Genomic DNA, 14,794 nt, shown 5'->3' on the forward strand with positions numbered 1-14,794 from the left:
GAAGCTACTGCTGAAGAAGTCGCTAATATGACTGACGAAGATGTCGACGAATGTTGCCCTATCTTACAAATTGAAATAACAGATGGACCGCTGAGAACGGCTTTGAAACAAAGATGCATAAAAAAGTCAGTGATATTTTTCATATCTTTTGAATAATGATTATTGGATGAAGTTTACCTTTAACGGCCGTCTTGTTTCCAGCCGATCGCTATCTGAGATGAACTCACTAGATTTTAGTGCAATCGGAGCTTTTCTACTCGAGATGAGCAGCGCAGAGCTAACAGATATCAACCAAGTAAGTAACAGCTTCAAGAAATGGTTGAATTCATGAATAATCCAAATGAAAACCATCGAGGGTCTTTTTAGACGGAGATTGCGCCAGTTGTAAATGATGTAATGTCAGATATAAGAGAATTGGAGGTGAAATGTAGGGAAGACCCGACGAGTGAGGTATGCACGAATATTGAACAGTCGAAACGGAGAATTTTCCCGATTCTATTGAATGCGATACAGAGCATGTCCGAGGACGAAGCCCGAGAACTATCGGCTAGGAGAAGGCGAAAAAGATCAGGTAGGGATAGAGGAAAAAAATCGAAAGCTTTTTACTCCTCTCTCGTTTCTGTTTAAATGGCATAACTAATATTTCTATTAAAGTCTGTACCTCGTCATTGAGTTGCGAAACGATAAAAGCGATGGCCGCGAATATTTACGTAACGACAGATAGTGAAATAAACGGTATGTGCCCGGACGAGTTTACGTGTGCGGCGTGTACATTCGGCAATACCGCGAAATGGGACCAGCCAGAAGTTGCTGCAATCATACGACGGGCCGGAAAGGTAAACATAAGTACAGTCAACCCCTGGTATAACGCCCACATCGGTGCAGAACGATTTTGGCGGTATAGAGAGTATGGCGGTATATTGGGAGTGTTTTACCTTGGTGTAATCATTTGAATGATACAAATCACTTTGAATTGGGGGGGGGGGGTGGTATATGGGAGGTGGGTATATCAAGGGTTGAGTATATTTCATTGAGAATTTCTGAAATTCACGTACTTTATTAAATGGATATGAATTATATGTCTATATATCATATAGTCTTGGGGAGCTATTTCAACGTGGAGCACAGAAAATACCGCTTGTCTGGGTAGCACATTATCAGGGCTAACCGTAACCGAGATCGGAGACCTGAACATGGTTTCTATTGATGTAATCACTTCAGTTGGAAGATACAGCCTTTGGACTGAAGCACAGGTAACGAATTCCTGTGAGAAACCTATATAAAACTCACTTCAAAACTTATCTTAGGAAAAGCATAAATGCATTATATCTATTGTTATTCATAAAGGGACAAGCGCTGTTAGATAGATGGATGGAACAGAACAATAAAACCGTGTCAACTTTGAGTGGGACTGATCTACAAGCGATTGGGAAACTAATGTGCAGTATGTCTTCCGAAAATATCACATCACTGGATCAAACTTCTTACCGGTAATTATCATTCATTCCTCTTCGATATCGCAACATCCCAATCTGAGACTGGTAGCTTTTTTTTTATTTCAGTGATGCCATCGTTTCGCTTGGTGGATTATCCTGTTTGAATAATTCACGCCTCGAAGCTCTGAAGTCCAAAGCTTTAAGTGTTTACGGAAGTTTGGCATCTTGGGGGCCAACTACCATTTCAGCTTCGGGAAAAATACTAAGTAAGTAGTATCAAAAGGAATGTGAATCGTTGGTTTTACCTTTCCCGCCTGAGATGAACGTCGTACTAGCTCTGATTCTCATGATTTGCTTTTTTCAGCTGTCCTCTCAACCAATGAAGTACAAGCGTTGACAGCCGTACAGATAATCGCCATCTCTCCAACAGTTTTTGCTAATATGGCTAATATTGCAGTAAGACATACGAGAGTCAAAGTCTGTTATGATGCTATCCTAAATGCCATCGCTCGCTTCACGCCAACATTTTCAGAGAACAAATTTTGCTCCATCTAACTCTAATTCGATGAAAATACTAAAACACAAATTTAGTTATAACGCCATGTTTCCAACGGTGGCATTAAAACAGACTTCGACTGTAGATTAGCGTGTGCTGCTTGCCATAAAAATCGGAATCTATTTGTCACGATCATTTTCTCAACAGAGTTTCACCAGTGATCAAATGTTGAATGTGACCTCGGCGCAAGCATTAGCGGTCAGCAACTCGACTCTTGACAGTCTTTCAAACGAAACCAAAACGATCCTGGAAAACAAACGGCAACCGGATGAAGATGAGCTGGTTGTCAATATACTAGTAGACGTGACTGGAGCTACACCAACTGGTGAAACTAATACAACTACCCCTACTACTGGTCAAACTAATACAACTACACCTACCACTGTGACAAGTGATACGACTTCAACTATCACTGATGGCACAGATTCCACTCAGAGAACCTCAACTCGCAATCCTGTATCTAGTAAGTCAATATCAAATTGGTCCTTTCTAAACAAATAACTAAAATCTTATAACGTGATCCGATAAATAACCTGTTCTTCAGCGTCTTCGCAAAGTTTTGTTAGATCATCGTCCGGTGCTCCGGGCACGACGCAAACAGCAAGTACAAACCATCACAGTACAACTCATGCTTATACGAACCACACGTCATCGAGCTCAACTACTGCAACAGCAACTCATAGTTCTACTGTTGCAATGTCTACCGCTTCCACCGTAACTACGATGATTCCAACTACAATGCCCGCAATTACTCCACCACCGCAAATAAACATCGATTCCATACAGGTATACTTATAAGTTTCATCTATCTTTTCTATATTACTGCAAAAATATTCGAAATTCATTCTTTTTTTCAGATAAGTATCGCTGGTCTGTCATCTGTTGATACTGCATCAATGAGCTCGGTTGATAAAGAAGGTCTTACAGCTCGTGTTTCCGCAGAGCTCTCTACTAAAATAAACAATGGAATGATCACTACTGACTTTCTTAAAAAGTAAGTGATCATTGTTTTTATCAAGAGCCGCATATCGTGAAAATCTGGATAGATTTTCTCATATACGGGTCCATTTTTCAGCGCTTTGAAATTCACTAATACTGAGACATTGGCGAGGTTATCCACCACACAACTCAAGGAAGCATTCAAAAACATGACTGAAACAGAAATTGCGAAAGTAGTGAGTATTAGGGAGACGAGCACTGTGGACAAAGATTACTTTATTAGAAATAGCACGATGTTAATAGCCTTCCAACTTCTTTTTCCAGCCTAAAAGTGTGCAGCAATCAATTGGTAATCGGGTCGGCAAAGAACTGGTCACAAATATGGCGAGCATGTCCACATCAGATAAACAAGCTGCAATTATAAGCAACAAACAAATGTTGGCTACTCTTCCACGGAGCGATATCATTTCCATGATTAGTAACATGGTAGTGGATTATTCAATGATGAAACAACTTGCCAGCGTTGCTCTTGGCAAAGATGCGTCTAAGGTCCTAATGCAGAAGTTTCTAGCAGTTGTAAGTACTACCCCGTGTTTGTCCAAAACGGGTCATTGCCGGCGTGTAATTTCTTGTTTTTCTTTCGGTTAGACTCCAACTGCGAACCTAACCTATACCGTCATCGCAAACTTACCAGCATCTTGTACCGCTGTTATGCCAGTAAAGACCTTAAAGGATATTAGTAAAACAGAAGTGCTTCAAGCGCTTGGACATTTTATCAACGGAGCAGATGAAATGGGTTTTTCTGGCAGACCATTGACTGTTGACCCAACATTAGTTTCGGTGTCCGATAAGGTATAATCACTACGAAATAACTGAAACATTTTGAATATTAAAAGAAAGATGTCCTGGACATTGTGAAATTGGTTGTCTTCTGTCGTAGATATCCCCGCTTTCATCATTGGGCTCAACGGATTGGCAGAAAATAGTCGAAAGCACTCAAATGGTAAAAGTTCTCAAAGTTGAGGATATAAACGCGGCTAACTCCGCTAAAATATGTCTAACAACTGCTCATACATCGAGTATGGATCGAAGCCAGGTTTGTACTTAAAAGAAACGCAAATAATCGATTGGATTGGTAAAATGTCTGACAAATCCAAAAAACAGTACGTATATGATCTCGTGTATATCATTTCAGTGTTCAGCATTTTTTGCAAAGTGCAAATCTACTTTCGGTTCCGTTTCTACTCAATCTGCCAAGTACGGGGCTTGTATCAGCGGTATAACTGAGGCCGATATAGACTCTACCAATAACGCAGTCGAAATCGCCAAACATTTATGTCCCTATGCAGAACATTTGACAGATAACCAGGTATAATCAGACGATGAACGTAATCACCTTCGTTGTTCTTGTAGGAATATGATCAGTTCAGGGAAAAGTTGGAATAGATCAATCATGATTATGTATTTGCTTTTTTCTTTAGCTAACAAAAATGTCGACCAAGCTCCGTTCAAATTTAGTTGCATCAATCACTGATTCTGTTGCGGCCGAGAAACTGTCCTGCTTCGTCAAACTGTTACCGTAAGTGGAACTTCGAGACCTTTCTACCTTTGCCAAAAACTAGAATTTGAATAATGTGTATGATGAAAATAATGCGACATTTCGGTGTTCAGGGTCACAACAATATCGACGTCTGGGAATGCTGGTTCGCTATGTTTGTCGCTAGGTTATACCGAAATGGATTCCGTTAATGACACGACATTATCCGAAATGAAAACTACTTGTTTACAGGTTGGTTTAAACGAAATGATATAAGATACATAAAGATATATCGGCTTTGCTATTTCAACGTGGCGTCGTTAATGATCATTTCAGACGACTACGCAGTTGCAGTACTTGGGTCAACTGCTCAGGAGTCTGACGCAAGCGGAACTAACGGCGAGATCGGACGCAGAGATTCTTGCTGGTTTAGATAAGTTACAACTGTATATGGTAGATGCAACTGCTCGGTCGTACCTAGCTAATCGAGCCCTCAATCTTCTTCTGTAAGTGACCCACCTCCAATTTCTCATGCGATTATCTCTATCAGAAATTTTTCCCTGTAATTCGGTACGAATAAAAACACAATTTTACTATTTTCGACGAAGGAATGGAAGTGTCGACTACAGTACATTGACTGCAGTCCATTTGACACAATTGGGTACACTACTGATGGAACTATCTAACTCGATTTTGCAAGGCCTTAAAAAGGTACAGATAACTTTGGTGGTTTCATTTCGATAAGCTTTAGAAATTTTACCATTTTGCTTACGTCTTGTGCTGATATTTCTCTCATGTTACAGACTGAATTAAGCCAGTCGCTTTCAACTATTGCTGGGTATTTTGCCACCCAGGATAATTCCTGTGCGACACGAATCAGTTATGGTTATTCCGACGCATTCTGTTCGAACAGCGCCAATAAACGATCCAATCTAATCAACTTTATGATCAGCGCCAGCGCTTCAAATAGTAGACGAAGAAAGAGGTGTAGGTTTTCAAAGGAAATCTATAAATCTATAAATATATCGAAATATATTGAATTTCCAATAGATTTGTTTCGGATTCGAATTTTGCATTTCAGCAACTTGTGCATCTACAACGCTGACTTGTAATCAAATCAAAGATTTGGGATCAGCTGCATCTTCTCTGACCACGGCACAAATCGAAGGTCTCTGTCAAACGGAATATGAAAATTGTGCTGAAACGTTGGGAATGATCAACGATTTTACATATACCCAGTGGCAGTATGTAGCTGGTCGGGCTAAAGCGGTAAGTATTCAATTAATTTTCATTTTTGCATCGTTGACGAAATTGTGATCATCTTGGCAACATAGATCATCTTGTGAAATATGTTATCTTGTAGTATTTTGGGAGTCCGTCTACTTGGACAAGCTCGCAAATAGCCCAGGTCGGCGGAGGTGTCGTCGGTTTGACGGATGCTGAAATCGCTACTTTGGAAATATCAACAGTAGAATCGGCGTATGCAATTGGTCAATCGCGAGGCTGGGATTCGCATCCCAACCCCGCTTATGCGGTTAGTTCATAATGATTGATTATTCACTAATATCGTTCGTGGCTTCTCAATTTCTGCTTTTATTTCTCTGCTTTTTTTGTATGATGCTATCTTTTGTTGAAGTTGGTGAAGTTGTTCGAGCAGTTTTTAAATTGGACACATGCGAATCAAGTTTCGAGTATCTCAACAACGGATATGCGTTTAATACTGAATATCGCGTGCGGAGCTCAGCCTGAAACTCATATCGATATCATGCCTCATACAGTCGTCGGGTACAAATCATATTTCTTATTACGTAAATCTTAAGTTTCTTTCGTTTAATTGTCACGTTTTAACGAAAAATAGCGCGTTCGTTTTCCGCGTTTTAGGTGTTTGTAAAAAAAACACACCAAATCCTATGAGCATGATGTCTCATCGCCTGTGATATCGTCTTATTTTTCTATAACAGACCCGCAACGCGTGAACTGGGATTACTGAAAACTTGTAGCTTCAATCAACTCACTAAATATGCCGGAAAAGCGGCCGAATATTACGGAGGTGATGCTGAAACGTGGTCAAATGCCCAAGTCTCAAATCTTGGACATCTTTTGGGTGAGTGTTGGAGTCGATCAAAATATATACATGGAAGGTGACTATATTGGTTTTAGTAACCAATCGGGCAGCATGCTGATATTTGACCACGAAATGATGTGAAATGTTTTTTGATTATCAATCATAGGTGGTTTACCTAAAAACCAACTGAGTAGATTAACGACGACTCAAATAGCGCAGATTTCCCGCGCCGTCATTGCTAAAATACCACCCACTCAATTTACTGTAAGTATGAAAGATCTGAATATATACGAACTTTTCTTCGCATTTCTAAGTCATAAAAACGAAATGATTTTCTCTATTTTCATTTTTCTCCTAGGCTTTTACTGCAACGCAACTTCGTTCATTTTCTACCACTCAAGCGATAATGGTTACTGATCCACAATATAACGCTCTCGGAGGTAGTCAGAAAACGGCTATTGATACGGTTCTTCAGACAGCGGGTGTCGGCAATTCGAAAGGTAACGTAGCCGTACCGCTTAGAGAATCGTCACAACGTATTGAAAATTAGTTTTATCATCATTTCTATTCATCCTTGTGAATTTTTAGATGGCGGCGCTTCTGTTGCGAAACCGACTGCTCTATTCGTCGCAGTAACGTTCTGGATCAGCTGCGTTCTAATTACTTGGGGACAATAGAGCTTCACATGTTTGTCGTGTTTGATCAAGTTAATAAAAATAAAAACGTTCACCGGCACGAACAATTAACTATATGGTATTTTTTAAATAAATGTAGCTAATAATGCGATATCATCTCTTTGAATGATGCCCTTTCATTTCAAATGTATAAATTTCTTTTCAATACATTTTTTGTTTTTCACTTAAGATCGGTTAATCGAATAACATATGTATAAACGTATATTGCATGTATGAAATATTTTACAATTCGATTTTTAAATAGACAATCACTGCCACATTTATAATAAAGGTACCGGTACATAAATTTACAGTTTCGGGTTGGTTGTTTACATAACATATAGACGCTCACAATCGCAAAGCGTTAAGCCAAACGCACACGACGCTGGGAAACTGGGAACTGTTTCCCTGCGCCGTGTGCGTTGGGCTGAAGTTTCATTATTTATCCTTGTAACGAAGTTTTTAAATTATGTCAATGTGATTTTATATATCCAATAAAGATTTCTGTGATCTTAGTCGAGTAAGATGGTGTTACGTATTTGCAATTACCACAGTCAATCTGTCGTTACTAAGGCGGAACTGGGGAATTTCTACAGCATCCTAGATTTTCTACAATTGTCCTGGTTCTAGGGTCAAATCAACTAATACCGGAAGCTGTGTCTATTGATCAGATGGTTGCAGGGGACTGGCTTTACCCGGTAAGTGGCCTTTGCTGCAACGATCTCGGGGACAACGTTCCTCAAGAGTATGTTCGTCAATTCATCTACTCACAAAATCATCTGCCTCTTAACGTGTCCATTCAAACTCTTATAATCCGATTGATCCATACAAAAATAATCAAACGACAAATTCGTTTTATCATCATACATATCTAAAATAAGTCACATGTTTTATTTTCATTAACAATTCCCATAATTTCAAATGCTCGATTGTTTTTAGAAAACATGATATTAACAAGAGAAAAACTAAAGCACACCACTGCAAATATCGAGGTATTTATCGTATAGCACAGAGAGCCAGTACTGAGCTAATGAAATACAGTCTATATATAATGCACAATTCCGTTGTCACTAATTACCGGGTACACAATTTTTGTAATTAGGACATCAAATTTTTGTAATGCGCGTTTATAGCTCGGCCGATGACTAACTTACGAACTTCCGTCGTACCAGCTCCGATTTCATAAAGTTTCGCATCTCTCAGTAAGCGGCCAGTAGGGTAATCATTAATATAACCGTTACCACCTAAGAAAAAAATATTCAACTTATAATAACAGCCATAGATTTACGTATCGCTTCTGACTAATCTCACTTCTTAACGTACCTAAGATCTGAATAGCGTCTAAAGCCATTTTAGTCGCAGCTTCAGCAGTGTATAGAATAACTCCAGCACAATCCATAGGCTGTCGTTCTCCGCGATCTAGAGCTCTAGCTACGTTATACGTGTACGAGCGACATACGTTTAACATCGTATACATATCTGCCATTTTTGCTTGAATCATCTGAAAAATAACAGGGTCAAAACAAATCAGTCATTCCTGGATATAAGGAGTTTTATTTAAAGATTGAGTGAGTGAGTGAGTGACTGTGCGTGTGTGTATGAGTGCATGTGTGTGTATCTTCTCCTTTTTTGTTCTCCGAGGGTGCCTACACTCACAAGCTTAGCTTTATCTATGGCTCCCCTGCTGTTATTTTACCTCAATGTATATAAACAAGATCGTAATGTCTATATCATCATAATTATAATTGTATTCCTTATATATTGATGTAAATTATCCAGGAAATAAAATGATATGATAATTTCAAATTTCGAGGAAGTGTCTGCATCACTTTCATATCCCAATTACAGTAGACTCCTCCTCCTAAATCGGATCTGTTATCTTGGAAAACTGTTAATACAGTGGTTTTATAAGCAAATTTCTATCCTTGACACTACTCAACTCGGTTTCTAATTCGGTAACTCGCTCATCGTAACAAAAATATCCCGGTTCCAACTATACTGATACAGCCTCTTCTACGTAGACATGATGCATGAGGCATCCTCGTGTAAGAGCAGACAATGAATGACCGTAAAGACTTTCTTACACACCTGAAATTCACCAATTTTCTGGTCAAATGCTTTGCGAATATGAGCGTACTCAAAAGCCACATCACAACATGCTTGCATTATCCTGAAAATAAAGAATTAACGCAAAATTCAAAGAAACAGTGCATAGTCAAAAGCCCAAAAAGGTAGCTATAAAGAGAGAGATGAATTGTAGTGCATATTGAAATCATACCCGACAGGTCCAGCTGCTAATACAAGTCTCTCAATGTCTAAACCACTCATCAGCACATAAACTCCTTTACCGAGATTGCCTAACACGTTCTCAGCTGAAAACAAATGAAATATCGCCAATTATTGAAAACTGTTCTGAATACCGGAACATCTTGACTAAACCGAGATCAGGTGGATGTTGAGAGACCTTATTAGCAGCCACAGGGTGATTTGGGTGGATATATTGCGTTTGATATATAGTTTAGCGGTATATGCTGGAACCAGTTGCCCAGACAAGACTGAGGTTCAAATAAATGCTGTCTGAACAGATGAGCCTTAAATCTAAGCCTTGACTCGGTAACAACTGGATCCTGGGGTCGCTTCCATAATCTGACAGTAAATCTCACCCAATCGGCCCAGCAGCTCCAAGAGCTCTTTCCACATCCAAACCGCTCATCAAAACATAAACCCCTCGGTTTTTTCCACCAAGAATATTCGCGGCTAAAACAAAATTAATTTCGTGCATTTTTTTTTTAAATGGCCATTCATAGAATTTGATCGATGAGTGATTTGGATCATAGAATGAATTGCTGAACAGAGCTGCTTAATACGATCATAGTGAGAATCATGGAATCTGTGGAAAAGACAAACAAGTAATCTGATCAATTGTAAGATGTCGAGGAAAATTTTAAGGAATATCCTTCATAATCTAAGAGCATGTGCATCTATCTCACCCGAGACTAAGTGCAGCAACTATAACCCTTTCAACATCCAAACCACTCATCAAAACGTAAACACCTTTGTTCAAATCACCGACAATATTTTCAGCTAAAATACATTTTGAATATTTCGATCACCCGTGTTGTCCATAACTCCAACATTGGACCAAACAGAATTAGAAAGTGATGTAACAAGACCAAGCATGCCTTAAACAAACCAGTCGTTTTAATTGTTGTAAATTCTTAAATTTTACCTGGAACTTTGCAATCTTCAAATACAAGTTCACCGGTATTCGAGCCTCTCATTCCCAACTTGCTTAATTTCTGAGCGCAGCTGAATCCTTCCATTCCCTAGAAACATTATCAATACGAGTTCATAAGTGAAACTGCAAATACGAACACATTGTGACAATGCTTTCAATGTCAGTAAGACAAACCTTTTCTATAAGGAATGTAGTGATCCCGTGCTGTGGTTTCACATTGAAGTCCGTTTTTGCGTAAACTACTAAAACATCTGCATCTGGTCCATTCGTTATCCAAAACTTGCTACCGTTTAATACATAATAATCTCCTGAAAAACCGGATATCCAAGTCCAGACTATGTAGGTCAGTAAATGGGTGGTTTGACTGTTTACCCAAAAAACCAATAAAAATCAATAGAATCGATTAAAAGTCAAATATAATTTTTAGCTGATACCTTTCTTTTCTGCTTTCAGTTTCATAGAAACAACATCAGAACCGGAGTTTGGTTCGCTCATCGCGAGAGCCCCGATATAATCACCGCTTATCAGCTGAAATACAGTTAAATCACACAAATCTAATCTTCGAAATAGATCTAACTCTCTTTCTCCCTTCTGAAAACTACATTTCATGGAATTTACCACAAGCTACAACATACCTTCGGTAGATATTTATCTTTTTGTTTATCGTTACCATTTTTCGCGATTTGATTTACGCAAAGATTCGAATGCGCTCCGTAACTCAGGGCAACGCTAGAACACGCTCTCGACATCTCTTCCATTACTAAACAATGATCTAGATAAGATCCTTCCAAACCACCATACTGACCTATAACAAACAAAAAAGTCTTGAGTTGTCAAATTGAACAATCATTAAAAACCATCACAATTTTTGAAAATAGAATCGAATGTCTTACTAGATACAGTAACTCCATGGAGTCCCATATCACCTAACTTTTTCCAGAACTCCTGAATTGAAATAGAATAAACGATATTAAGGCCAATAGAAACTCAATTTCAACCACCACTGTATTGTCCTTGAACTTGTAATAGTTAAATTCCCTGGTTTTAGCAGTAAGCCTACATACCCTTATCTCAGGGAAGCTGTCTTCAGCATCTATCTTTTGTGCTTTGGGAGCGAGCTCCTTTTGGGCAAAATTGAAGACAGTTTCTCTCAGCTGAAAAAAATCAAAATGTTTCGTAATAATGACATAACACTGCTGAGCGTAAAATTTACAGACTATGATCGATGATTTTTGACAATCGTACCTGCTTTTGTTCGGCAGTTAAACCAAATAAATCATCATTCACAGGGTAATACTGACTGTTGTGTCTGACTGTGCCCGGCGAGACACTTTGACATGATTGTATAAGTCGAGCATTTCCAAAAAGTTTACGAGAATTCCGTAGAACTGTACCGGCCATGATGGTTTACTTCCTGGTTTGTCAGCTCAGTCCGAAAGATGGCGCATTCGTCGTAGACGCAATGGTAACGTGTACAATCCGGATCTGGCTTCGGAGCATATCTATGGAAGCCCTGAGACGACATTGCCAGTTGCTTTAGTAGTTACCAGTTGCGAGTTGAGCGTAAACAACTGTCAACGGCCCAGTGTAATGTGCAGTGTCGGAACGTATGGTTTTGTGCTGTTGATATAATCCCATCTGACTAAGCTTGTCGGCAGACCAGTTGGTGGGATTATTTTTTTCGGTTGAAAAAAAGAAGTAGATTGCAAGAATAAAACACAGAAAGATTTTCATAAAAAGGTTTAACACCTAAATCGATTTAATTTCTTCATTAAATCAGTTTATCTGTAGTTAATCGATTCAGGCCCCAATCCAGGATTTGCTATATTAAACTTAACTAAACGAATGACAAATTTTAAAATCAATCATATTTATTCTCATACAACAATTATACAAAATGCCAGGAATGCTCGAGGAATTATAACGTAAGCTCCTCAAACACGTGGTAAAACAACTAGTCCAACCACCATACGGGCGTATAAACTATAAACGAGAGTTTATACGCCCATGTCATGGTTCAATTGACATGAACATGTCGTTTTATCCCACAACAACAATTATACCTAAATGACAGGTATTTGTACTTGAGGAAGTGCCCCATTTACAAAAACATGACCTGTATTTAAAAAAAAGTCTCCAACATAAAAAAATCAAAACCAGAGATAAAAACACAAATTCAAACTGGAAAGCTTATGATTAACTAAACATTTGATTTAATTTTCATCAACTTTATTTTACAAGAAAACTAGTCTTGCCACCTTGGCTCAGAAATGATCAAATTGGTTATTTTCTCACATGTTACATTTATATGAAGTATTTTGGAGGTATCCTCTTATATGCAATAAACAAGATAAAATTTTTCACCTGTCAATCTGAATACAGCTAGCACAATCTACTAATTAACACTTCATATATCCTCATTTATCAGGAGACTGCTCCTCTATTTTCCATAAGGACCTTAATAAAAATAGTAATTTTTGAACCACTGAAAAGCACCACAGTGAAAAAGTTGCCCACTCGATGCAAGGGATGAATGTGTCACAATCGCACTGTGGTTTGTGAAAATATCCGATCGTGAAACTAAACCACAGACAGGTTACTGACTACTAGCAACTGGCAACGTCGTCTCAGGGCTTACATACATGTCGTGTGGCCTAGCGGACGGATACGCGCGCTGTTAATAAGTCGTATCTCGTATGTCATATGTTGTATCTCGTATGTTATATCTCGTATCTTGTATGTTGTATGTTGTATCTCGTATGTTGTTGAATTGAATTGTCTCAGGTCTTCCATACTCTTAATCAGCAGCTATGTCTTAAGATTGTCCTAGGCCTAACGTTAGATGGAGAAATGCGAAAAAACAAAAATATACACATCTTAGGAAAGAGAATAAGACTGATCCCATACAGAAAAAACCATGTATTAAAGTATGCCATATCTTTTTTCACACTTTACACCGCTCAAAGTGAATCTTTGGGAGGGTGCTTAGGCTATTAAGTTCAAGTTAAGTTGTGAGTCAGCCGTCGTTCGGAGTGACCGTAACAATGTCTGGTATACAAACTACATTGAGACCAGAAATCATTTTTGTCTGATTTCTATGCAGGTATCATGAGTGGATGAGTTCTGCAGAATTAAGAGAGTTAACAGCATCAGAACGCCTGAGTCTTGATGAAGAATATAACATGCAAAAGTCCTGGCTAAATGATGACAATAGTTAGTTTAATGTCTGGAATTTTAAATTCTTTTTCAATGCAGGTACATCACATGTATGTTTAATTTTTTGAGTGTTTCCACTTTCAGAATGCACATTTATAGTTTTGACTAGTGAAGTTTACAAGGAGGAGTTGCAGAATGAAGTTGGTTAGTATCTACTACTCGAAGACGGTATCTTACTGTGTTAACAGTTGAAGCTACACTATTCTATATAATCTATACAATATATTTCACGAATTGTTTTATCTGATTTTTTCAGAGTCAATGATCGGAGATGTGAACCTTTTCTTCAACGATGTCGATGATAAACAAAGCGCAGAAATTGAATTAATGATTGCTGAAAATGATTACAGAGGAAAAGGATTGGGAAAAGAAGCTCTTGTAGCTATGATGCATTATGGTATGTGTAATAAGATTCTATGTTTACTAGTGGTATCAACTCGCGGAGTGGTTTCACGTTTTCTCAAAGACAGAGACAAAAAAAAGTTCAAAAAGACATGCAACTTGTAGTGCTCATAGGCATGGATCCTCCGTTGAAGATTGAAGAGTTGTTCTAAATCTTATTTTTTTTCATCCAGGCATTCAGGAATTACATGTGAAAACCTTCACTGCGAAGATAGGGTACGCGAATGAAATCAGCCAAAATTTATTCAAGAAATTTAACTTTGTTGAGGCAAGTTATTGATGTCACTGAATGCTATGTCGTTTCTGTAGTATAGATCACTAAGGTTATGCTTTTGTTTTTTAGGTATCTAGAAGTGATGTATTCAAAGAAATAACGTATTCGTTTGCAATTTCTGATGAAACGAAAAAATCGCTCAAAACAAGGACTAATGAACTTAAAATTGTCAATGTGGATTATCCATCCGATTCCTGACATAGTCAATAAGTTTAAATAAACATTTCTGCATTTGAATTAACACATTTCTCATATCTCAGGAATTAGGCATCGATGGAGAATGTGAGGAAATTTTGTGGTCATCGTTGATATTTCTTGGAAAGGACGAACATTTCTCGCGGTATCCTTGAACATGAAAACAACAAAGATCATTAATCTATATTTATATAAATTGTGATATATTCACAGAAAAATCTTGATATTTTACACAAACAATTAACTTTATAATGCAATGTGT

At 38.2% G+C, this 14,794-nt stretch overlaps 2 protein-coding genes across 5 annotated transcripts; one reads left to right on the forward strand and one right to left on the reverse strand.

Annotated features, from left to right (window-relative positions):
• Nucleotides 1-8,072: 8,072 nt before the first annotated feature.
• On the reverse strand, nt 8,073-11,856 carry LOC141903211 (isovaleryl-CoA dehydrogenase, mitochondrial-like). Of its 2 annotated transcripts, none has more exons than XM_074791280.1 (11): nt 11,691-11,856; nt 11,510-11,599; nt 11,339-11,390; nt 11,081-11,250; nt 10,880-10,973; nt 10,620-10,753; nt 10,437-10,533; nt 9,486-9,579; nt 9,296-9,377; nt 8,531-8,708; nt 8,073-8,451 (listed from the first exon to the last, which is right to left on the reverse strand). In XM_074791280.1, exons 1-11 carry the CDS (start codon nt 11,844-11,846, stop codon nt 8,306-8,308), a joined length of 1,293 nt encoding a protein of 430 aa, XP_074647381.1. In that variant the 5' UTR covers nt 11,847-11,856; the 3' UTR covers nt 8,073-8,305. The 2 variants fall into 2 exon arrangements, with proteins under 2 accessions (XP_074647381.1, XP_074647382.1); XM_074791281.1 differs by lacking the exon at nt 9,486-9,579 and adding an exon at nt 9,871-9,964.
• Nucleotides 11,857-13,081: 1,225 nt separating this feature from the next.
• On the forward strand, nt 13,082-14,792 carry LOC141903218 (N-acetyltransferase 9-like protein). Of its 3 annotated transcripts, none has more exons than XM_074791291.1 (6): nt 13,082-13,139; nt 13,549-13,658; nt 13,746-13,805; nt 13,918-14,058; nt 14,237-14,331; nt 14,407-14,792. In XM_074791291.1, the coding sequence occupies exons 2-6, from the start codon at nt 13,562-13,564 to the stop codon at nt 14,533-14,535; spliced, it is 522 nt and encodes a 173-aa protein (XP_074647392.1). In that variant the 5' UTR covers nt 13,082-13,139; nt 13,549-13,561; the 3' UTR covers nt 14,536-14,792. The 3 variants fall into 3 exon arrangements, with proteins under 3 accessions (XP_074647392.1, XP_074647394.1, XP_074647391.1); XM_074791293.1 differs by lacking the exon at nt 13,082-13,139 and adding an exon at nt 13,142-13,160; XM_074791290.1 differs by lacking the exon at nt 13,082-13,139 and adding an exon at nt 13,211-13,372.
• Nucleotides 14,793-14,794: the final 2 nt, after the last annotated feature.

Source organism: Tubulanus polymorphus, chromosome 4, assembly GCF_964204645.1.
Source record: "Tubulanus polymorphus chromosome 4, tnTubPoly1.2, whole genome shotgun sequence".
In the NCBI taxonomy this organism is placed as follows: Eukaryota; Metazoa; Nemertea; class Palaeonemertea; order Tubulaniformes; family Tubulanidae; genus Tubulanus; species Tubulanus polymorphus.